Source organism: Miscanthus floridulus, chromosome 7 (genome assembly GCF_019320115.1).
Source record: "Miscanthus floridulus cultivar M001 chromosome 7, ASM1932011v1, whole genome shotgun sequence".
In the NCBI taxonomy this organism is placed as follows: Eukaryota; Viridiplantae; Streptophyta; class Magnoliopsida; order Poales; family Poaceae; genus Miscanthus; species Miscanthus floridulus.
The window spans coordinates 5619520-5642724 of NC_089586.1; the positions used below are offsets into that span (position 1 = coordinate 5619520).

Sequence of the window (23205 nt, forward strand, 5' to 3'; positions counted from 1 at the left end):
TTCATAGCTCCACGCACCTTCTGTTTTCCGTGACCTCCATCTATATGGTATAAATCCGAGCACCATCTTTCTTCAAAACTGAAAGCAAAGTAAAGACAGCAAAACAGACGCATGATAAAGGAAAAAAGATATATATGCCGATCTGTTCCAATTTCACTCCTCTAAATCCTCAAGCTGACCACTCTTCTACTAGTACTGATTTCTCCTCCTCCCTCGTCATCCAGCAAGGGAAGGGAAGATTGCAGAGGAGGATCCACATCCACCTCAAAACTAACAGCCAACCCTCAGCTACATGTATGATACTTCAATGCCCTACAGTTCGTCCTTCAGGTTCGTACCAGAGCTCTTCACACCCTCCGTCTGAGTGCTCTCGGTTCTTGACTCCTGGCGCTTCAACTTGAAAGGGATGCTAGCATGTTTCTTGATGAACTTGTACATATCTACCACTGTCCGCTCCCCCTCAAAAGTGATCTGAAAAGGTATAGCAAAAACAAATCAACACATGGAATCAGTCAATGTTCATACCTTAGGAGATGCATGCGACCCCAAACGTTTTCCTGTTGCCTGGTCAACTAATACATGGTTGAGGAGAGCTAAGCTTCTCCAAAAACTACAAATTGGTTTTATCAGAGAAGCTCGAGACTATGTGACAAACAATTAATAAACTCTTTTACTGGCTAGCCATGGTGTTTCGTGGCCATTTCTCAGCTCCTCTTTTGATCTTAACCACTAATCTACTGGATCTGCAATTCCTCACGTCACTAAATACTAACAGTGAACTGAATTTTCGACCACAGAGAGTAATCTACACCATAGTCCATAGGGCATAAATAAGCATAACAGCCATAAAAAATCACGAAATGTTTACAGGTATGGAGGACTGTCAATGCAAGAATCATGTTAGCCAGGAGTGAGCTAGCTTCATATTGCACCTAAGATGGGCGCTTCTGTTTTAGCTGCAGTCCCAACAATGCATAAAGATAGCACTGCTGAGAATAATGTGATTAATGCCTAACAGATACCACGCATCAACAAGTAAAACGATAGAGTTATAAGCACTTACAGGCTCAAAGCTTTTCTTCCCAGCTGGATAGAAGAGAATCGTTGGGTATCCGTCAGACTGTAACAGGAACCCAAGTGTCAGATTTGTATCATGCAAATATGGTAGTAAAACTGAACATAATGCATATCAGCAAACAGTTAAATCACATTTCCCATGCATTGAAATTCAAGAAGACAACCTAAGCAGACTACCAAGTTATGTCTACAATACGAGCCACGCTTAAAGCTGTTCGAAATAATCACGTGTCCAAGTCCAGCTAGTATCTAAGTTCATTGCTACTAGTGCTAGTTAGATTTCAGCTTATAGTTAACGACAATAATGGACAGATCATATGAGACATTGACTGCATTAATTAGGAGGATATCATGGGCAGTAGTGGATCTATGGCCCGTGCTGCCCGTGCTGCAGCCCTGGTCTTGGACAAGAAAACATCACTAGAGCTACTAATAAAATGTGTAGAAGGTTATAAAATCACAAAAGATTAAGACTAATTTAACTGAGTCAGCCCTGGTCCAAGACAATTTCTGGGATCCGCCACTGATCATGGGCAGGTTAATAGAATAATAGCCCTGTATCAGCTATATATATGTGACAAAAAGATGAGGGCATGTGTGGCAACATCGAACAAAAACTATTTGTTTTGTTTTGTGCATGTGTGTCCAGCAGAGAGAAAAAGTAGTGCTTGCTTGTGATAAACACTCAAAAGCATCACCATGTATGGAATGGCAAGTGAAGCAGATAAGCTGCATCATAGGATTCATAGGCCTTAATCCATAGTGTCATCGTGCGTCCAGGTTCTCTCACAAGTACTGGATCAAAAAATCTAAGTTAACAAGCTCCCCTTGGCATTGCTTGGAAGTTACCATTTACCAAAATACTGATTCACATATAGTACCATACTACCCTGGCACAGAGGTGGGAAGTAAATACACTCTGGCATGCATAAAGCAGCAGACCAGGAACAGATCCATATATTCTTTTGCCCATCATAAGACACACTTTGAGCAAAAAAGAAAGGCAAATGATGTTCACGTGTCATGACTACTAATGGCATAGCCAGCAAACTTTAGACATTGCAGTGCCTTGAAAACTTAGTGCTCCCCTTGATGGTGTTTTTTTTAATGCTAGCTTTAGATCCGTGCTGCACTACACTACAAAATATGAACATAGATATGTTCAAAATTATAAAGTTGGCATTGGCTACAGATACTGTCATTAAAACACATTTTTTCTAGCATTACAGTTTTTATAAATCCTAAAGCCAAACCATTTTCAAGAAAACGGATGGTCAGCCAAAACCAACCATCGAAGGCAGTAATACAAACCTTTGCACGTGGATGCTCATTGGCAGTACCATCCATTTTAGCTATCACAAGGGAGTCAACGCCACGTAGATGTTTGGCTAGTTTGTTGTAAGTAGGCTCCAGCGATTGACAGTGCCCACACCATGGTGCGTATATCTACACCCAAACGACATGTCATTATTAGTAACAAACAAGTCCTATTTTCATAAAGAGATAAATGCATGGCTGGCCCCCACTGTGCCTAAAGCTGAGTTTGCGCTCCTTTTGTCACTTTGCAACATTGCCCCTGCTGTTCCTGAAATTTTGCACCGTTGCCCCTAGTTTGTGTAAGCAAAGTATCGGCAATGGTGAAAACATATTGAGAACAGCTGGGGCAACGGTGCAAAGTGAAAGAAAAAAAGCGAGGGAAAATTAGCCCACAAAGTGGGGGCAACCATGCCGATGTCCTTTCTTAAATGCCAGCCAAAGTGCCAAGAATAGACCTCCAGAAGTACATCTTTTGATTCATCCAAAACTATTAGATCCAGATTCTTCCCAACAACAATTTTGACATCCCCATCATTCTGTGTGGAAACACAAGTACAATGTCTCAGTAATGCGAACTGAGTGAAGAATGGGGATATATCAGATAATTTTCATGAGTTGAGACTCACAGATTCAGGTACTGGTTCAGACTTGTAGAATGGTGTAAGCTTGTCTTCCAAGAAACCTTCAGCAAAGTCCTGTCAAGAGCCGAAATATTGTAGGTATTAAATAGATGAGGTTTTGTAAAGAAATGTCACCAACTCCCTAGTCCAACCTCCCTAGTACTAGCAGAATCCCACATCAGTGACAAAATACTGAAACTAGGGGATTGGTGTGCCTGTGACCGGAAGGGCGGGCCTGGTGCAAGCGGTAGAGTCTTACCGCCTGTGACCGGAAGGTCCCGGGTTCGAGTCGCAGTCTTCTCGCATTGCACAGGTGAGGGTAAGGCTTGCCACTGACACCTTTCCCCAGACCCCGCACAGAGCGCGAGCTCTCTGCACTGGGTACGCCCTTTTTTTTTAGGGGATTGGTGTGCCTATCTATGAGAGAGAGAGAGAGAGAGAGGATCACACTTGCTTCTTTAAGTGTGTTATAGACTAGCTACTAACTAGTAGTTAGCTTTCCTCTCTCTTCTTTCCTTCTCCCCTCCACATATGCAAAATGATGACAAGGATCCTATATGGCCAGCTGAGGTGGCATTTTTTTTTCTCGAACACACAGGAGAGCTACATATCATTGTATTAGTAGAAGAAAAGGAGTCATACATAGACCCAAACACCCACACCCACACCTCCGCACCTTCCCAGTTTTCTAAGTCTTAATCACCTATTTCTGGAAGTACAACGACCAAGCGGGCTAAAACTAAAAGCCCCTAGCAGTGAGCAAGGATAGACCCTTTGCTCCTGCCATACACCACCAATGAGCTTCATCCCTAGCTAGACTCAAGACCGTGCTTGGTGCAGCCCCATTGAAGACACAGTCATTCCGGTGTTTCCAAATGCTCCAGGCGCCAAGGATAATGATAGAGTTTAGGAGCTGAGGTGGCATTGTTGGGGCGCTCTAAGAACATTTGCACTCAAGTGGCACACAGCACACTTAACAAGTTTTGGGACCAAATCTGCATTTACGGTGCTTAGGGGGCCTGGACATGACACCGTTGATCCATTTTACTCAACAGAAAAACAAATGGACAGAAAACCAAGTCAAGTAATGGTTAGTGAAACTCACAAATCAGCTTCAAATTAGTAACATGACGAACACTCACTGTTAACCATTAGCACTAGTCCATTAGTTCTTATTTCTCATACGGTGCATAATATATTTCAGCAATTACCTTAATGGCTTCAAGTGACACCTCACCATCAAGGAAAAATTTCTTAGCATCTTCATTACCAGTGTAAGCAAGAACCTGCAGAGGAATGCAATTGGAATTTACAAAATAATAATTGTTATGACCGGCGTCACATATACCAGGCGGAGGCCCATTAGTGGCTGAGCTGGTGCGCCGGCATTAGGGGGCTAACAACCCATATTATCTATTATTTAGCCTATTTATTAGATATATCCCTTATTTGTGAGAGCTATATATATGGCTTGTAAGACATTTGGATAATTAAGCAGAAACAAATCTATTGTTTCCGGCTTCCCCAGGGAGCCGGGAGTTCCTAACCCTAGCCGCCTCTACTGTTCACGCGTGAACAGTGCCGCCATTACTGTAGCTACGCGAGGGTTAGGGCTACAGCCGCAGCCGCCCATCTTCCACCACGGCGTCCAGCCGCCGGCAGCGAGGTTCCCAGCCTGCTCCAACTCCCTATCACCCCTACAGACTCCGTGATCTACGCGGTAGGATCTGTAATCCTATCAGCCTGGTATCAGACTGCTCAGGAACGATGTCGCAATCTCAGCCGACCTCCTCCTTCCCACCACCACCATCTACCTCCACCGCGCCGCTCCAATCTGCGGCCTCCGAGGTCTCGGAAGGCTCGACGATGTCGATGTGCCAGCGCAACAAGACGGAGGCATTCCAGCCGGCCGGGCTGCTCCAGCCGCTGGAGGTGCCTGACCAAGTCTGGGCCGACATCTCTATGGATTTCATCGAAGGGCTGCCCAAGGTTGGCGGGAAATCTGTCATCCTCACCGTCGTCGACCGCTTCTCCAAGTACGCGCATTTTATTGCGCTTGGGCACCCCTACACGGCTACCTCCGTCGCTCGCGTCTTCTTCGACAACGTTGTCCGGCTCCACGGATTCCCTTCGTCGACCGTCAGTGATCGGGACCCCGTGTTCACTGGCCATGTCTGGCGGGATCTCTTCCAGATGGCGGGCGTCAAGCTTCGCATGAGCACCGCTTTTCATCCTCAGACCGACGGCCAGTCAGAGGTGGTCAACAAGGTGATCGTATCTCCGTTGTGTTACAGGTGACCGGCCAAGGGCGTGGGTGGACTGGCTGTCGTGGGCGGAGTATTGCTACAATACCTCCTTCCACACGGCCCTTCAGATGACTCCCTTTGAGGTGGTGTACGGCCGCCCTCCCCCGCCTATTCTGCCGTACAGGCAGGGGACACACGAGGACCGACGCCGTCGATAGCCTTCTCCGCGACCACGATGAGCTGCTGGCCGAGGTGCGCCAATGACTCCTCCAGGCGCAGCAGCTGTCCAAGAAGTACTACGACGCAGGCCACCGCGATGTGGAGTTCCAGGTGGGCGACTGGGTGTGGCTGCGCCTCCTCCACCGCACCGCACAGTCCCTCGACCCGCGGGCTAAGCGCAAGTTGGGTCCTCGCTATGCTGGTCCGTTCCAGGTGCTGGAACGCATTGGCCGTGTCGCGTACCGCCTCCAGCTGCCTGAGAACGCCCGCATCCACGACGTCTTCCACGTTGGTCTCCTGAAGCCTCACCGCGGCGACCCTCCAGCGACCCCGACCAGTCTCCCTCCGGCCATGGATGGCCGGCTGCTTCCTGCTCCGGCGCGGGCTCTCCGTGCGCTTCAGCGCCGTGGTGTGTGGCAGGTGTTGATCGAGTGGCACGCCCTCCCTGAAGACGACGCTACGTGGGAAACCCTCGACGAGTTCCGCGACCACTTCCCCGACTTCCAACTCGAGGACGAGCTGTTAGCGCAGGCGGGGAGAGATGTTATGACCGGCGTCACATATACCAGGCGGAGGCCCATTAGTGGCTGAGCTGGTGCGCCGGCATTAGGGGGCTAACAGCCCATATTATCTATTATTTAGCCTATTTATTAGATATATCCCTTATTTGTGAGAGCTATATATATGGCTTGTAAGACATTTGGATAATTAAGCAGAAACAAATCTATTGTTTCCGGCTTCCCCAGGGAGCCGGGAGTTCCTAACCCTAGCCGCCTCTACTGTTCACGCGTGAACAGTGCCGCCATTACTGTAGCTATGCGAGGGTTAGGGCTACAGCCGCACCCGCCCATCTTCCACCACGGCGTCTAGCCGCCGGCAGCGAGGTTCCCAGCCTGCTCCACCTCCCTCTCAGCCCTACAGACTCCGTGATCTACGCGGTAGGATCCGTAATCCTATCAATAATATAAAGACATGAAACCAGGTTAATGATGTAAGAAAAAAAGGTATTACTGTGGTCTCTTGTCCAGTAATACCAAAGTAGTCGGCAACTGGTTCACCAACTTCCTCATTGTCTCGCTCCACAAAGACAAATAATAGCTGCATATACGTGAACACACCTCATCAATGATTCACAAAACACTCACACCAAGAAGTATTAAGAACAAAAAAAAAAGTACAAGGAAAAACAACCAAAGAGTTGGAATAACTTGAACATAGAACAAAGCAAAGGATAGAGGTCCAAACAAAATCAGTGGGTCAACAATGTAAGTGAGCTTAATCGCATGAGATTAGATTGATTGAGTCTCTCGGGAGGTATACAGACATAGCAGAAGCATCGCAAATGGTCAGACTGAGGCTAATAGCGTGTGATTAGATTGATTGAGCCTCTTGTGCGATATATATAGAGTACAGAGACTTTGGGGGCAAGTTGCCTCCCTAGACACATATGACAATACTGGATTACAATCCTAATTACAAATATAAATTCTAACAAACAGAAAGAATTACCTTTCCCTTAAATGGCTTTGCTGCTTCCTTAAAGATGGGCAGAAATTTGGAGGACTCCCTTGCAACAGCAAATAGTAAAATCTGACTAGCAAAACAAAGACAGTATCTCAGTGAAGGAACAGTATATGGACAAAACAATGTTATAATACAGAAAAGAGATCCGATAGTAGGCAACATGACATGCCTGCTTCTTGATTGGATTGCCAAAAATAGAAGGGGAAGTTTCTTGAGTTAGTGTGGTAACCAAAGGAAGCTTGTTAGCAGACACAAAATTGGCGATGGCTGATGCTTTAAACTCCCCATCTGCATCATACACATTGAATTATATATGTTAATAGGTGCAAAAAAAATTTGAAACGAAGGCTGATACTGAAATCTAGAATGACTTAGAGATGAAGACACCTACCATAGAAGGTCAACTTCTCCTCCTCTTTCTTCAGCAGTACTACGGATGGCCGCTTTGCTGTTGCGTCGATGTGGAAAAGCTTAGCAACATCGGGAGTCGTAGTCTGATAAAAGTTGATGCTATCTTCCAGCCTTGAAGCAGCAGCAAGCTCATCACTGTGAGCACCCTATATAGCATTTGAAAAGAAGGAAGTTCCAATAATAATTAAAAAAGGGTCCACGGTCTCAACATACAAGTCATCATCTACTAATCATTTTTGCTGTTGCGATCTATTTTCAGCCACTAACTTTGGTCCTCAGGACATGGAAGTAGAACATTTAACCTCACTTGCAGGTTATATTATTCAAGTGTGATGAAAAAAAAAACTAGCATATATAATAAGAAGCAGGCTTGGTTTCTTCCTCCGAGAAAAATCCTATACTAGCTGCTGTGCCTTTCAGGTTTAAGATGTGTTGTACGGACACTGTCAGTTAAACTCAATAATAATTGGATTTGAAAGGTGGTTAGTGCCTGTCAAAGTGTAGGAACTAAAATGAAGTGATGAACAGAAAATACTCCAAAAATAATTTAGAAGGGTAATGGTTCGTTCGTACGGATAGAGTGTCGAGGAAGGCAAGGACGGCTTTGTCATCCCCGGTGAGTATCCTCTCGGCCTCGCCGACGCTGGTGACATTTTGCACGGCCGGGCCGAGCTTCTTGTTGATCCAGTCGACGATGGCGTCCTTGGTCCTGGCGCCGTTGTAGTCCTTGGGGACGCCGTCGATGAAGAAGAGGATGGTGGGGAAGCCCTGGACGTCGTACCTCTGGGCGAGGTCGGTTTCCTCGGTGGCGTCGACCTTGGCGAGGGCGAGGTCGGCCTGGTGAGGGTGGGCGGCGAGATGCGCGGCGGCGGCGGCGTATTCCGGGGCGAGCTCCTGGCAGTGGCCACACCAGGGGGCGTAGAACTCAACCATGACATGGCGGGTGGCGGCGAGGAAGGAGGATAAGTTGGCGGCGGTGAGGACCACGACGTGGGTCTCGTCGATCTGCGGCTGGTGGCCCAGGAGGTCTTGGTCCTGATCTTGGAAGAGAAGGTCGTCGTCGTCGTCGTCGCCCTCATCAGGCCACCCGTCGGGTTCGTTGGCGGGGATGTCGTCGGAGTTGTCAATAAGGTACTGGAGGTCGTCCACCTCCTCCTCAGCCTTGTTGCTTCCGGCGGCAGCGGCGGCGAGGAGGAGGAGCAGGAGGACGACGGGGAAAGATGGAAGGGACATTGTTGTTGATCCCATTCCCTGTCACCTGATGCTGCTTCTGGTGTGCTCCAGCGAGAGAAATTGGATGCAGAGATGAGATCCGTGCTGGGCAGGGGCGCTGAGCAGTGGGCAGGCCATCTTCTCCGGCGGGGACTGAGGAGTATCATCAGTCAACTCCTCATGCTTGTCACGTGACTTCCCTTCCCTTCCCTTTCGTGGGCTGACTTCCCTTTCCTTTCCTTCCCTTTCATGGGCCTGGCCTTCAGGAGAGAGGAAGAAGGGCATCCCATACTTACCCACCTATGAGCGGCCCATGCTGGTGTGTCGCTCACTGACAGTGGGCGGGGCAGCGTAGAAGGCACTAGAAGGAAGGAGCGGCCGCCAGCCGATCACGTGACTTGTTCACCTCCCCCTTCCCTCTCCACTCCATCAAAAAGCACAAGGAAGGAACACGACCCTAACTAAACCCTAGCGAAGGGAACGGAACCAAGACCATGGATGCCTCCAAGCTCCGCGACTTCGTCGAGGCGTGCAAGAAGGACCCTTCGCTCCTCGCCGACCCCAGCCTCGCCTTCTTCCGGGATTACCTCGAGAGGTCCATCTCCCATCCCCTCCCCTCCCCTCCCTCATCGCTATTTCTTTCGATTCGCCCCCATCATCCTTCATTCCTTCTGATCGGAGGACCTTTTTTGCAGTCTGGGTGCCAAAATTCCCGCCGCCGCCTCCTTCGACAAGCCCAAGGTAACATTACCCATCCATCTTCTCCTCTATCACCCCGCGTAATAGAGACTAATTACCTGCTCGAATCCTTCTTTTTTTTTTCCAAAAAAAAGAGAGTAAATAAGACCTACAGCCAAAGAATCTTCTTCTTTGCAAAGCATGTTATATTTTTTATGGCACTTCAATGAAATTACTAGGGCGCAGAGAAAAAAAAATTACTGAATTGCTTTTCCCACTCCGTAGCATTCACACCACACTTATGGCTTCCTTGTCGTGTGCTGGCCGTCCAAGGTCCTTTCTTGAGTCCTTGTCTGTTCTTACGTAATTATGCACTGCAGAGATCTTCCATGGACGACATTGATGATGATGATGATGACGACGACGATCTGGATATGAGAGATCCCACTCCTGAGCCAGACGAGGTCGATGAAGAGATTGTTGAGTCTGATCTTGAGCTTGAAGGAGACATTGTACAGTCTGACCATGATGACCCACCACAGAAGGTAGCCTCTACTCCATCCTCTTGCCACTAACATGTTCCCTTTCCCTTCTGTGAGGATCCTAGCGGCAAGGGAGATGTGCTGCTAAGTCCGTTTTTGCCATGGCAGATGGGAGATCCTTCGGTGGAGGTGACTGAGGAAAATCGTGATGCCTCTCAAGAAGCAAAAGGCAAGGCTATGGAAGCAATTTCTGAAGGTACTCTCCTGCCTCCCACTCTCTTCGGGATTGATCCTCTTCTGGCCCTTGGCTTATCACCATCTGGATCATGAACGACCGTGTCACTGTTGGTCTTGTCATCTCAGGAAAACTCGAAGATGCTATTGAACACCTTACCAACGCAATAGTGCTGAATCCACTCTCAGCAATCATGTATGGTACTAGAGGTAAGCGGCAGACACTACATGCCAAATGCAACCACCTATGCATGATGAATTACTCGTCACAGACACTAATCATGTTGGGGAATTCTTATGTTTGTACAGCATCTGTGTTTATAAAAATGAAGAAACCAGCTGCTGCCATTCGTGATGCCAATGCTGCTCTAGAGGTGATAGCTTTGTGTCATCTTGTATTTCTTGTGTTTTCCTTGAGCAAAAATGTTATGTTACACATTCTTAGAAGATGCCAATAGGCATACTTGAGACCTAAAATGCTGGACATGATGCACCTAACCTGTCATTTTGTTTGTTTCTACCCCCCAGATCAACCCGGACTCTGCAAAAGGCTATAAAACTCGTGGAATGGCATATGCCATGCTTGGCAAATGGGAGGAAGCTGCTCGTGATCTGCACACAGCATCTAACATGGATTATGATGAGGAGATCAGTGCTGTGCTCAAGAAGGTGAATTTCTTGAGAACTAGCTTTATAATTTGCATGGCAAGCTTATTAGCTCATTATCCTGTATTCAGTAATAACTACTCTCATTATCTCTGTATTCGGTAATCTTGCAGGTGGAGCCTAATGCTCACAAGATAATGGAACATCGCAGGAAGTATGAGAGGCTGAGAAAAGAGAGGGAGGAAAAGAGAGCGGAGCGTGATCGGCTTCGTCGACGTGCAGAGGCACAGGTAATTCACACTAAGGAAGGCCTCCATGCATTTCCCTCTGGAGGATGCTTCTTACGGTTACATCTGAACCAAATGCCTTGTGTTTTATTTTACCAGGCTGCTTATGACAAGGCCAAGAGGAAGGAGCAATCGTCAAGTCGCTCGTCAGGAGGTGCGTCTCCCAGAGGCTTTCCTGGAGGGATGCCCGGTGGAGGTTTCCCTGGAGGCATGCCTGGTGGGGGTTTCCCTGGAGGGATGCCTGGGGGTTTCCCTGGGGGTGGCATGCCTGGAGGTTTCCCTGGGGGTGGCATGCCTGGAAATGTTGATATGAGTAAAATTCTGAATGTAAGTGATTAACGGGTTGCTGCCTTGCTTGGTTACGTTATTTTTTTATCCACTTTATACACATGAATCTCCCTTTTGTACAATGATCTGCTTTCTTTGTTTGCCAGGACCCTGACCTGATGGCAGCATTCAGTGACCCAGAGGTCATGGTGGCGCTGCAAGATGGTATGTTTCTGGTTTCGCACACCAATCTTGTGATGCTAGTTTATTTTCAAGTTGGGCTTCCTATTTGCTGTGGTATCTGAATAATGTCTTCGTCAATTCTGGTGCAGTGCTACATAGGTTCTTACTTGTTATTTGAAATTAATGTTATATATACTATTTCTATATTTGGGCATCAGAATGAATAATGCTTGTGAGGATTGTTGGTAGTGTGATTAAAATGGTTTGATTGTGATTTAAGAAGAGTACGAGAAAACAGTGCTAGTTAGAGACAGAAACCTGCGTGATCAATCAAGCGATTTGAATGATCCATGTACTATAACAGTCCCATTCGAGCACAGGTAGATATAGTTAACTTAGCATTTCCACACGAGACCCTAGCTAACAGTAGTATGTTGTTAAGACATGAAGCTGTGCTGTGCAACCTGTTTTTCTTAGTTATAGAATTTACATGCAGATTCAGTGGTTTTATGTTAAGATATGAAGCTGTGCTTTGTTACCTGTTTTTCTTGGTTATGGAATTTGCATTTGCGCATAGATTCAGTGACAGTGATTTGACCCAGTATGTTAAAGACAGAGCTGCACTATTTCACCTGCCTGTTTTACTTGGCTATATAGAATCATTGTACACATCATTGATTTGACCCATTGTTGTAATGCCTGATTCCAGTGATGAACAATCCTGCCAACTTTGCTAAGCACCAAGCGAATCCCAAGGTGGGCCCTATCATCGCAAAGATGATGGCCAAGTTCAGTGGGTCCCAGTGATGGTTGTGTGGCAGTCAGGTTTTGTGAGCAGCAAGCAAAGGCTCGTTGGACAGTGAACAGGTGTTTCCTTTTTGTGCATCTGGGGGTGCGTTTAGCTTTTGATGAAGAACATGAGCGAGCGATTGTTTTTTTGTGCATCTGGAGGTGCGTTGAGCATGTGATGAAAAAACACCAAATGGCTCGATCGGGATGTATGCAGAAAGTTGCTTTCGAATGTGAATGGTTGATGGGGATATTTACTCACTATTCTCAATTCACAGATGCTTTGACGACAGTTTCTTGTACCTGTGTCTTGTGCTGAATTATAGAATGCTTGTGTGCTAGTCTCCCTACCTGTTATGTTGTATTATGGGGAAGTTTGATGCTGACAGCGGTGGAAGCTGCGGGTGATTACTTAGGAGCTTATTGTATGTATATTGTTCTTGTTTTTGCGTATGCATACGCCATTCTGGTGCATTTATATGCTTGGGAGAGCATGGTGCGCAGGCTGGGTCAATGAGGTGTGATTGTGATGGATACTGTTATTTGTGGTTAATTAGGTAACTCAGGAGTCAGGAATTGATGCTAATGAGAGTCAGGATCAGGAGTTGGATGCTGAGAAGTGAGAAGCATGTATCTCACCTCATCTTGTCTCCCGTAGTCTAAGAGCTGGTGAAAAGTGAAGACAGTCAATAAAATGCTGCCATCTTTTTCGTTTGGCAAAGAAGATGATAATGCAGCCATCCTTTTCGTTTGGCAAAGAAGATGAGAGACCTTGGCTAATCCCTGCCAATGCGATGGAGCATATTTTCAACTGAACTGACATGGTAGAACAGCATATTCTTTGAGAAACATGCTTTTTAGTTTTACCCGTAGAATCCAGCAACGAGGAAATCAATTATAGTCTGAATATTACTTGTCTTTTTATATAAAAAACCATAGGGCAGCGTTATCAATAATACAGTGGTGTAGATAGACGTACTAGATGGGAAATTGTGTGAATGTTCTGGGTGGATTCCAATTGATCCACTAGCTTTTTTTTCTTGCGTTGTATGTCTGTGTGCTTTGCCTTTATGATCTTGTCTCTTGTCTGGCATGGCATGAATCATGATTGACCACCACCACCACCACAGCATACCCATGGAAATGGAATCCTGCAGCTGCAGGGGCTTTTGGGAAAGGAAGACAGGGACTACATACTCTTGTTCTTATGTGATATAACAGTGATGATGGTGATGATGGTTGCAGTTTCAGCTCTGTTCCGTGTGTTAGCCGATGCTTCCTCGTCCTTCCGGTTTGCAAACTGCGACGTTTTGGACATGGACACGAACTCCAAAATATGGTTTTCGCCACTGTATACTTTTATATTAGAATATGAATGAGCATGCAACAAATTTACATCCCGCTGAAAGTACTTTTTTCGATCAAGACAAATCTAATTACTACTTGTCTATATGTTGATGATTTTCGGATGTAGTATGGAGCCTGCCCTGTGACTTGTGCTTCAGCTTTACGCCATGCAAGAGTGTCGTTCGTCCATTCATTCATCCTTCTTTTATCTCCGATCCACGTCTCGGCCAACTTTTACAACTTTATTTTTATCCTTATTTTTTAGCATCTCCTGGTCCTGAATCGCCCCATCCATCACCATCCAGCCGCTGCAAGAGCAGAGCATTATATGATGCATCATGCGCATACGCAGCAGCCAAACTAAGTAAAGGAGCTAGCTAGCTAGGGAGATGTCTCTGATCACGGGTGATCCTGAGGATTCCCCAAGGGACTGCTCCAGGTCCTCCTCCCGTCCGCACAAGCACCACCACCACCACCATCACCATGGCAATCGACGTCGTCGGGCTCTCGTCGCCGTCTGCTCCACGGTGGCGTCGCTGCTGTTGCTGGCCCTCATCCTGTGGCTCACCCTCCGCCCCTCCAGCCCCAGCTTCTCCCTGCTCGCCGCCACCGCCACGGTAGCCAACGCCTCTGCCGGTGCCGCTACTATAATCACCGTCGACGCCGCGCTCACCGCCCACAACCCCAACGCCCGCGCAACCGCTCTCTACGACCAGCTCCAGGCCACCGCTTCCTACGCCGGCGTGCCCCTCGGCGCCGCAGCGCCGCTGATGCCCACGCCCTTAGAGCAGCCCGAGGGCGACGTGGTTCTGTCGGCCATGCTCACGTCCAACTCCGCCGCCGGGAGCTGGAGGTCGCCGTCGTCGCCGCCTGAGCGTGCGCTGCTCAGGGTGCGCATCCAGGGGCAGCTCCGCTGGAAGGTGTCCGCCTGGGTGTCCGCCACGCACGGCCTCACCGTGGACTGCATCGCCGCCGTTCTGCTGCAAGCGCCGGCGATCCCACTCCCACCAGGACAGCTGCAGGAGCAGGGGTCCTCCTTCCCCTCCCAGTCGTCCCAGTGCGCCACCCACGTCCAGTGAACTGAAGATCCATCGTACCTTCAGCTTCATCCATCAATAATGATGATGATGGTACATACAGAGTAGTACGGTGCAGTGCGCAATCCGTTACGTTGTCATCCATGACTAATGACACTAGTAGTCCTAATACGGTCCTAGCTACCTAGCCTAGCCTATAGCGGCCGTATATAGTCGATCGTTGATTAACATCGACAGTCATTGCAATTAATACTATAATTCAATTATGTATGTATCTCATTTTCATCTACTTTGATCTAGGTACCTTAATTAGTTTTGTGTCTTGTGAGATGCGGTGTATATACTAATACAATATATATTCCATCAAGTTATGTACATGTCAACGAGTATATATGTATGCTAATAAAAAAATATTTATTCTTTTTGCTTAACTAACCACTTTCTACTGGCTCTCCTTTGATAATCTCTTTTCGACTAAATAGCTAGCTCCACCCCCTTTTAATTAAGGGGAAAATAAAATTAGAGCTCTATTTCCCCTGCTTGACCCGTTTTTTCTCCCATTTTATGAATTTTTAGGCTCAGGAGATTTTTAACTTTTTGTCATCCTTACGGACGGCACTCCTTCGTTTGCCAGCTTTGTGCGCGCTCCTGCACTATTGCTAGTGACATGGTCTAAAAAAAGTTAGTAATATATACCCTAACACTGTTATCTCTCTAAGTTCTAGCTCTAATCCATTTGCATCCTTGTGATTTGCAATATCCCCTAAACCTTGTGGCAGAACCGTCCGAAATAGCACCCTTACGGAGACGCTCGTCTTCCACCAGACACTAAGCACCCCGAAAGTAAGCTACATCGGGCGGGTTCCGTCGAGCACACCCTAAGAGAGAACTCGAATAATCCACATTTTTCCTCTGGGATCCAATAATGAGAACGAGTTTATAGTACTTAGTCCATTTCATACAACAAGGATTCTCAGAAATACATTATTACAATACTAAGTTCAGAGTGTGGAATTTAAACAGCGGAATTACACTAAACATTTAACAGTAGAATACAAGGATCCGTCTGTGCTCACTAGAAGAATCCTCCATATAACAGCTACTCTTCAAACTACACCTGCAACAAGGGTAAATAAACCCTGAGTACACGATGTACTCGCAAGACTTACCCGACTAGTGAAAATAATTTTCTGACTCCAAAGGATATGATAAGCTTTTTGGGTTGCTGGGTTTACTTTTTGCGAAAAGCAATAATAGTAGTGAATCCTTATGTATGTTTCTCATTAGCAGTCATAATTAGTTCATTATCTAACCATTCTAGGTAAGCACCTGTTCTACTTTCAAGCAAGAGTTGAGCAAAAGATCCATTTCAGCACCTTTTATCTTTCAGTTCTTACTATGGTGCTAGATTGTAGACAAGCCGTACCGAATTACCCGACGATTCGCGAATCAATGTGCCTAGCTGAGTACCCCGAAACACATACCCCACTTGTACCCCAGGCACAAGCTGGACCAACCCATCACTTTCCTGTCAAGGGGTCTAGGTCCCTATCCAAACTTGGACTCCAAGCCCCCACACTTGAGTCATAGACTCAGTGTGGTGATTAGACTTCCACCATCCCCGTCTCCAATCAGCCGGTCCGGAAAGAGCCGGAACCCACGACAAGAGAGCAACGAGCCTTCCTTGCTCTCATAAATATGTATGTGCTCAGGATAATAAGTCTGTGACCTGACTAGAATCCAATACAACGGCTGGTCCTTAACCGACATGGACAAGGAAAACAGTGTAACCAAGCTATGCTCGTTGGCCACGGGACACAATCTCTTGCACCCACCAATACCCGTACCATATCCCTGCCCGGTCTTCATTTCCTTTCACCATTTTATCATGAGAGTGATAATAATAATCACCTATTGTGAGTAACGGCAGGTTACTTACGCTACCGAAAAACCTAAGCATAGCAGCTACTCGACCTAAGCTAGTAGGACTCATAGGTAGGTATATCTATGCATGTAGTTTCAATATAAATCCTGCAACGTAAATGCACATCATATATATATTTCCAGTGATTATTCAAAAAAAGGGTTATGCACCAGGGCTTACCTTGGGCAGGTGGGGTGTCAGCAAAGTCAGTTGCTGGTGGCTCCGGGGCTCCCTCCTGTACGAGAATGTCCTCATACTCTTCAATTACTTCCTCGTACTCCTGCTCGCCCGCGGTCACAAACTCTACTAACTCGTTATCTACATGCATGAAATGATGATGCAACACTTAGTAATACGACAACAGCAACTCTTAAAATAAGAATACATCTACCAAGCTAACTCTAATGACTAAGATGCTAAGCTACCCATCCTTTCCACTAAACAGGTATGAAACATTAGAGTATTATCTTAGCAATAAAAAATGCATTTCTTACTTTATTTATGATTTCATATATACTAAAACAAGGAGTACTTAACTACCCTATTTATCAACCTATTCTAAGGCTACAAAAATTATAGTGAGCACATAATATTACAATGAACCTACTATAAAAAATTTTTATGGTCAAAGCTGTTACCAATTTGCCATAAAAATTACTACAAATATTAATCTAAATAATGCTAAGCTTTCCTAAATGAATTAATGAACCTAACATTCTCACAGATATCTATAAACTAACTACACCAACAGATAGATCACATTTTTATGAACCTAACAAATTTTGTTTCACTATTTTTGGACACCTATAGAATTTACTATAATTTTCCAAAGATCAGCTCAAAACTAAATTAGAAAAACATTTGCTAATTTGCTAGAAAAAAGAAAACCAATCCTCGCACGGCCCATCCGCGTGGCCCACACGCACGCAGCGTGCGCGCACGCACGACCCGCAGACGCGGCCCACGCGGGCAAACGGCCCACGACGGGGGAGCCCGCGCGCGTCGACCAACTTGCAAAAACACCCCTAAACTCTGGACAACTAACCCGTAGTCCATGTCACTATTCCTAGAGAGAGAAACTATGCAACAAAACCCTCGGACACACCCTCCTTTACAACGACGTGGTCCTCAGCCACTTGTGCGCGCGCCAGCGCGGCGATGATGGCATTGGACGGCTACGCTGGCCAGCTGAGACCCACGCTGACTCTACTAACGGGCCGACCCCTGTCTACAACCCTAGCGCCTACACTAGCCTAGGTTACAGGAGCGGCGGAGCTCATGGAAGTGGCGACCACGGCGCGCGGCCATGCGCGACAGTGGCGTGACCATGCCGGCCAGCCTCAACCACCGCGGGGAGATCCAACTAACGCTATAGCATCACTATCGTACCTAGGTTGTGGCTATGGTGATGGTTTGGCCAGGGATTCCCCTAACTGGGCTAGCCACGTGCGGGTGGTGGAATGCGGCGACGCTCCGAGACGATGCGGTCGAGTCAGTGGCGGGGTGGAGCTGGTAGCGACTAAACCAAGGCATGCATGATGAAGAGGAAGGCAAGGCACACCTACAGGCGTGGGCAATTAGGCTCAGGTGGAGAGATGGGAGGCCTACGCTCGGTCATGGACACGGCGTGGCCTTAACGGCATACCGGCGGGAAGACACCAAATTGGCGCCTGGCCGGGCCATCATCAAGACGGTGAGGGTGTAATAGAATTGCCCAATTTATGCAAGATCAAGTACCGCTGTCCCCGCTAACATGTTGACACGCACATACTTTCACTTATATAAACCCGGTAGTCCACCGAGTGTCTCAAAAGACCTCGGTAAATCAACATCACAACCAAGATCGTGTGATTAAGCAAATACACATCACATACGCAGGGTTGCAGCAGAAATAATATTACAAATGGGTTCACAAATAATAGTATAAGTTTGGGTTTCAAAACCAATTAGTGAAAACAACATAGCTTTTAAAAGATTACATTAATATATGTTCCAAATACATTGCTAGCATAAGTGACATTCTCAGACAAAAGCATATAGATGAGAAGTAAATATAGAATCACCAAGCCCACCGGCGGTTAGCCACCATCTTCAATAGGCCGAGAACTTCACCTGCAACATGGTGGGATAAACCCTGAGTACTCGAATGTACTCAGCTAGACTTACCCGTCAGGAACCAGAAATAAAGTGACACCAAGAATTATGCAAGGCTTTATCAGTGGATCTTGCTGGACAGCCTCTTTGCATAAAAGCTTGAGTAATCATTAGCATTATTAACCTGTACTAGCAGTGATTTTTAGCCATTTCCTACCATCTATATTAGTACTTGTACTAATCAATCACTTGATTAAGTTGCAAACAATAATAACCATATCAGGTATTTCATGGCTCATTATCATTATAATCATAATCATCATCACCATCATTTAATCATATCTTTAAATTTAGTAAATCTACGTTGCCGCTGTTTAGTCAAGTTCTCACTATCCGGGAGAGACAGCGATTCGAATCGATTCCTATCCAGCTGGAGGGGTATTCCTAACACAAACCCCGCTTCCCCCGTCAGGGTCGCAATCAAGTCACCTTTGGCACAACTCAGGAGTCGCGAGTCCGAACAGATCGGCATTTTTAGAGAACCACTCTGCCAAGGGTGATCAGGACTCTAACTTGCCTTGGGCTTACGCCAATGGCTCTCCGCACATCCTTACTACCTCCAGAATGCGCGCCACTGCTCGCGTTCCCGACCTGAGTCAAGCTACTAGGCTTCACGGTCGAAATGAGTTATCCGACCAGCTAAATGTTAGGCTGCGTTCAACATGACATGAGGACGTACAGCATATCGGTCCTTAAACGACATAGATGGGGATAGATTCACACTCAAGACCTCCATGCCTTGTTGCTGCACTACCATCATCCCGTCTGGTCTCCATTCATTATTAACACATGGTTCTTTTCCCACGATAGCAAATATAGCCAACCGTGACTAGAGCTCATCCTATATCTCGCAGGTGACAGGAAATCACCCGACTTCTACCGGTCTATGCATAGCTAAGCATCATTCGATCCTACACTTAATTAAGATTCACAGGATTTTATCTGGACAAGGTAAGGATATAATGCAACAATTGGTTCCAACCAATTCCTATACTTAATGCATCATCAAAAATAAAAGATACTCAAGATATTTGTAAAAACATGGGAGACTTAGAATGCTCTGGGGCTTACCTAGAATCCAACACTAGGTTAGTGTTTGTTAGATGACACTTGCTCGGTGAGCATCTCCCATCCTAGCACTTGTCCGGTCCTTCCATCTTCGGGATAGGTCCACCATACACCATCTTCGGGTTCGGCTCTAACATCACATCCTTCACGTGGTTCATCTAGCGTACCTAGATGAGATGCAAGATGCAAGTGCATGAATGAAAGGACGGCAATACGAGATGCATCACATAATCTATTATAGAAAGATAGTGAGCATATCAAGCATGGTACACCAGATAACTTGAGTTAAGCTATTCCATTGAAAACATCTATCACAATTTAAGATCTTAGGTAACTTAATTTAACACCATGAAAGGCATGAGTTACACTTAGCAACACATAAGGCAACGCAAGGTGAAAGCAATCAACTTATAAAGCACAACACAGAATTTGGACAGCAGCACAGATAACACTTGTTTCACCCATAACTGGAGATCCAAACATCCAAAGAAGGTGATCCTAGACTTTCTAGAAATATAATGAAATTTCCTACAACATTGTTATTATCACCAAAAGCTTATTCCAAAGCTAACTAGGTCAAACATGCCAATGTTTCAGATCTGCACCGAACTAGGACAGAAAAGTAGTAGTAGTTTCAAATTGGCATAACTGGAGTTACAGACATCAAACAAGCATGAACCTTAGCTTTATAGAAAGCTTATTAAATTATCTAAAACATGTTTATTATCATCACAAGGTGATTCCACCATTAACAAGGTCAATCAAGCACAATTGAGCACCTCTGTCCAGACTTGGACAGATTCTGCCATGCAACTTCACAAGCTTATAACTGGAGTTGTACTAATCCAAAATACATGCAACAAGACAATATGAAAATATTATGAAATTGTCTACAATCCATATTTAATCATTCTAGCAAGATTCCCAAGTTAAAAGGGTCAAACAATCACATTTATCAAATCTGGTCCAGAAATTCCAGAGAACTATAATTTCTGAAGACCAACTTAGAACAGTCATAACTCAGAAAATATTTGGACAAATGCCATGAAAATTTAACACAAGATGTTTAAGTGAGTTATCTACAACTTTCTTATTATCATCTTAAGATGATTCTACAGATAACAAGGCCAATTAATTCAATAATTGCATCTCTGTCTAAAATATAGATAGAAACTGATATGTAAATTTAAATAGCTATAAATGGAGTTATACATGTCCAATAAATGTGGTTCTAGAATTTTTAGAAATCTTAGCAAATTCTAAACAACTTTGTTGTAAACACCTAAAGCCAATGCTACTATTAAGAAGGCCCCACAATAAGAACAAGGAAACCCTCTCTAGGTTTAGGCAGAAACAGCCACAGAGATTTAAGCAAGTATAACTCAAGATCTACTTAACCAAAAATCATGATATTTAGCTTTTTGAAAAGCTTAATAAAATTACTACAACTCATGTACTATCATAAAGTCATGATTCATAACTTAACTAAGCCAATTAATTGAAACATACAGGACTATTCAGAATAGGAGCAAAGCAATATAGGTAATTTATTATTTTTATAGATCTTAAACTATGAAGCCTCAAATATTGAAATTTTTACCAGACATCAAGAATAACCTTAGTAGCACTCCACAAAAATGTCACAATTATTTGAGCACAAAAACTGCAGTTATAAAAAAGACAAGACACAACTAGTATTAAGAAACTAACTACATAAATCTTTTTTTACAGCACAATATTTAAACTAAAACCTACCATATTATAGATCTACTGCATAGAAAATTTTGCAAGGACTCCAAAAAGTCCACATTTGTTATTTTACGAGTTTTCTACTAATTACTACGAATTTTCAAAGTTGATCATTCAAATCTGTAAAAACCAGAGAAAAGGAATTATAAATCTTGCATCGGGGTCCCTGTAGAAAACATAAATTAAAATCCAGCGAAGAGGTCCTCAAGAGCACTATTTAAACGAGTCACAGCTTCGCACTTAGACCCTTGGACTTGCTCTAATTGTTGCGCATAGTCCTTCATCGGGGCAAAACAGAGGAGGCGGATGGGGAATCACCGGCGCCGGCCGGAGGAGGCTCGCCAGTGGCGAGGAGTGGCGGCGCAGCATGTGTGGGCCCGTGCTCACCGGTGCATGGCTTCAGCACGGCCTGCGGTGGTCTGCAGTGGCCTGGCCATGCATGGATGCGGCAGCCGCGATGGCTGCGCCGGTGGCGGCGAGCTGCAGTGGCGAAGCCGGCGAAACAATTCAATGGGGAGGTGTAGCGCGAATGGAGGAAGGAGGCGGCGGGGCTGGTTGGGCCTGATGAAAAGCTGGAGCAGAGGAACGGGGCAGCCATGGCGGAAGCTTGACGCGGCCGCGCCCCGCGTGCAAACAACAGAGAGAAGGGAGTAAATGAGCGAGCAGGAGGGAGGAGGGAGGGCGCTCGACTGTCCAAGACGAGGAGAGCAAGGCGAGGTGGCGCTCATGCGACAAGCAAGGACAGCCACGCGGCGTTCAGTTCCTGCACAAAGTCCGCCATGAAGCCACGTATCAGCACAGTTCAAAATTTCTAATTCTACCTCAAAACTACGCCTGAAATCTCAATCTTCGTCCCTTCATATCTTCTAAACCAGTTAGTTTTGGCACAAGCTGTAGTAATCAAAGTTGTAGACCTACGCGACATCTCCAACTTTGCTTAAAGCGTCAAAGTCTGATTCAGCCTGGTTGGAGAGATACAAGACTCCAAAGCGGGGTACACGAAAACTAAAACCTCAATTTCAGCCCATTAAGGACTTAGCCAAATTATTAGCTCCAGAAACAACAATACATTCACTTTTGGTGGCCATGATAGACTAATTTAGAGACTAAACTAGCTCTTGACCCCTAAAAAAGTTTATTCTACTCCACTCAAACTTCAACTTTTGTTTAGGTTCCACTGCCATGCAAGCAATGTAAGCCATAGTTCAAGCTAAGTCAAAGTAGTATCACGATAAAGCTTAAATTACACTTTTTGATCTATTGGAGCATTTTCTGGCCACTTGCTCAACATGAACCCTTCATAACTTTTGTTCATGAGTGTAAGTAGAGTTGTTTGATCAAGGTTGCAATGTTTGTTTGTCATCACATGTTCTCATTCACCTAATAAAGCAATTCAGGCGAGAACATAACTTGTCATTTCATGTGACTTCTTGATTCCAAACTTCACAAAACTTTTCCAATCATCCATGTGGGTGGAAATTGATGTGAGGAACATGAAAGAAGCACCTTCAACATTACTTAGGTGTATATCTGAAAAGGGCCAATAAGCAAGCAAAGGTGTGTTGCCCAAGTTTAAGTTGGAGCTCACTCTTGTTGATTTGATCTTAACACCTTCATCACCACTTAACATGTCATGTTTGAGTTCAAACCCATTGCTTAACAGGTGACAAACACCTAGGGTGTTATAGAGGGGTCGAATGATGAGGAGATGTGAGGGTAGAGGTGTGGTCGAGACGAATTGAATAGAGGTGACCTAGCTCTGGCGCACTCATGG

At 45.6% G+C, this 23205-nt stretch overlaps 3 protein-coding genes across 3 annotated transcripts; 2 read left to right on the forward strand and 1 right to left on the reverse strand.

The window, feature by feature from the left end:
• Positions 1 to 114: 114 nt before the first annotated feature.
• On the reverse strand, positions 115 to 8662 carry LOC136466449 (protein disulfide isomerase-like 1-4). Its single transcript, XM_066464861.1, has 11 exons — positions 7988 to 8662; positions 7395 to 7560; positions 7173 to 7291; positions 6989 to 7069; positions 6491 to 6577; positions 4226 to 4300; positions 3021 to 3089; positions 2850 to 2930; positions 2389 to 2523; positions 1064 to 1120; positions 115 to 471 (listed from the first exon to the last, which is right to left on the reverse strand). The coding sequence occupies exons 1-11, from the start codon at positions 8660 to 8662 to the stop codon at positions 313 to 315; spliced, it is 1704 nt and encodes a 567-aa protein (XP_066320958.1). The 3' UTR covers positions 115 to 312.
• A 425-nt stretch (positions 8663 to 9087) lies between these two features.
• LOC136466451 (FAM10 family protein At4g22670-like) lies at positions 9088 to 12686 on the forward strand. Its single transcript, XM_066464862.1, has 11 exons — positions 9088 to 9221; positions 9322 to 9367; positions 9685 to 9849; positions 9955 to 10042; positions 10150 to 10230; positions 10330 to 10394; positions 10549 to 10689; positions 10800 to 10916; positions 11013 to 11240; positions 11348 to 11405; positions 12073 to 12686. The coding sequence occupies exons 1-11, from the start codon at positions 9121 to 9123 to the stop codon at positions 12168 to 12170; spliced, it is 1188 nt and encodes a 395-aa protein (XP_066320959.1). The 5' UTR covers positions 9088 to 9120; the 3' UTR covers positions 12171 to 12686.
• Positions 12687 to 13831: 1145 nt separating this feature from the next.
• On the forward strand, positions 13832 to 14911 carry LOC136466452 (NDR1/HIN1-like protein 26). The gene has a single exon (XM_066464863.1). It carries the CDS (start codon positions 13889 to 13891, stop codon positions 14576 to 14578), a length of 690 nt encoding a protein of 229 aa, XP_066320960.1. The 5' UTR covers positions 13832 to 13888; the 3' UTR covers positions 14579 to 14911.
• Positions 14912 to 23205: the final 8294 nt, after the last annotated feature.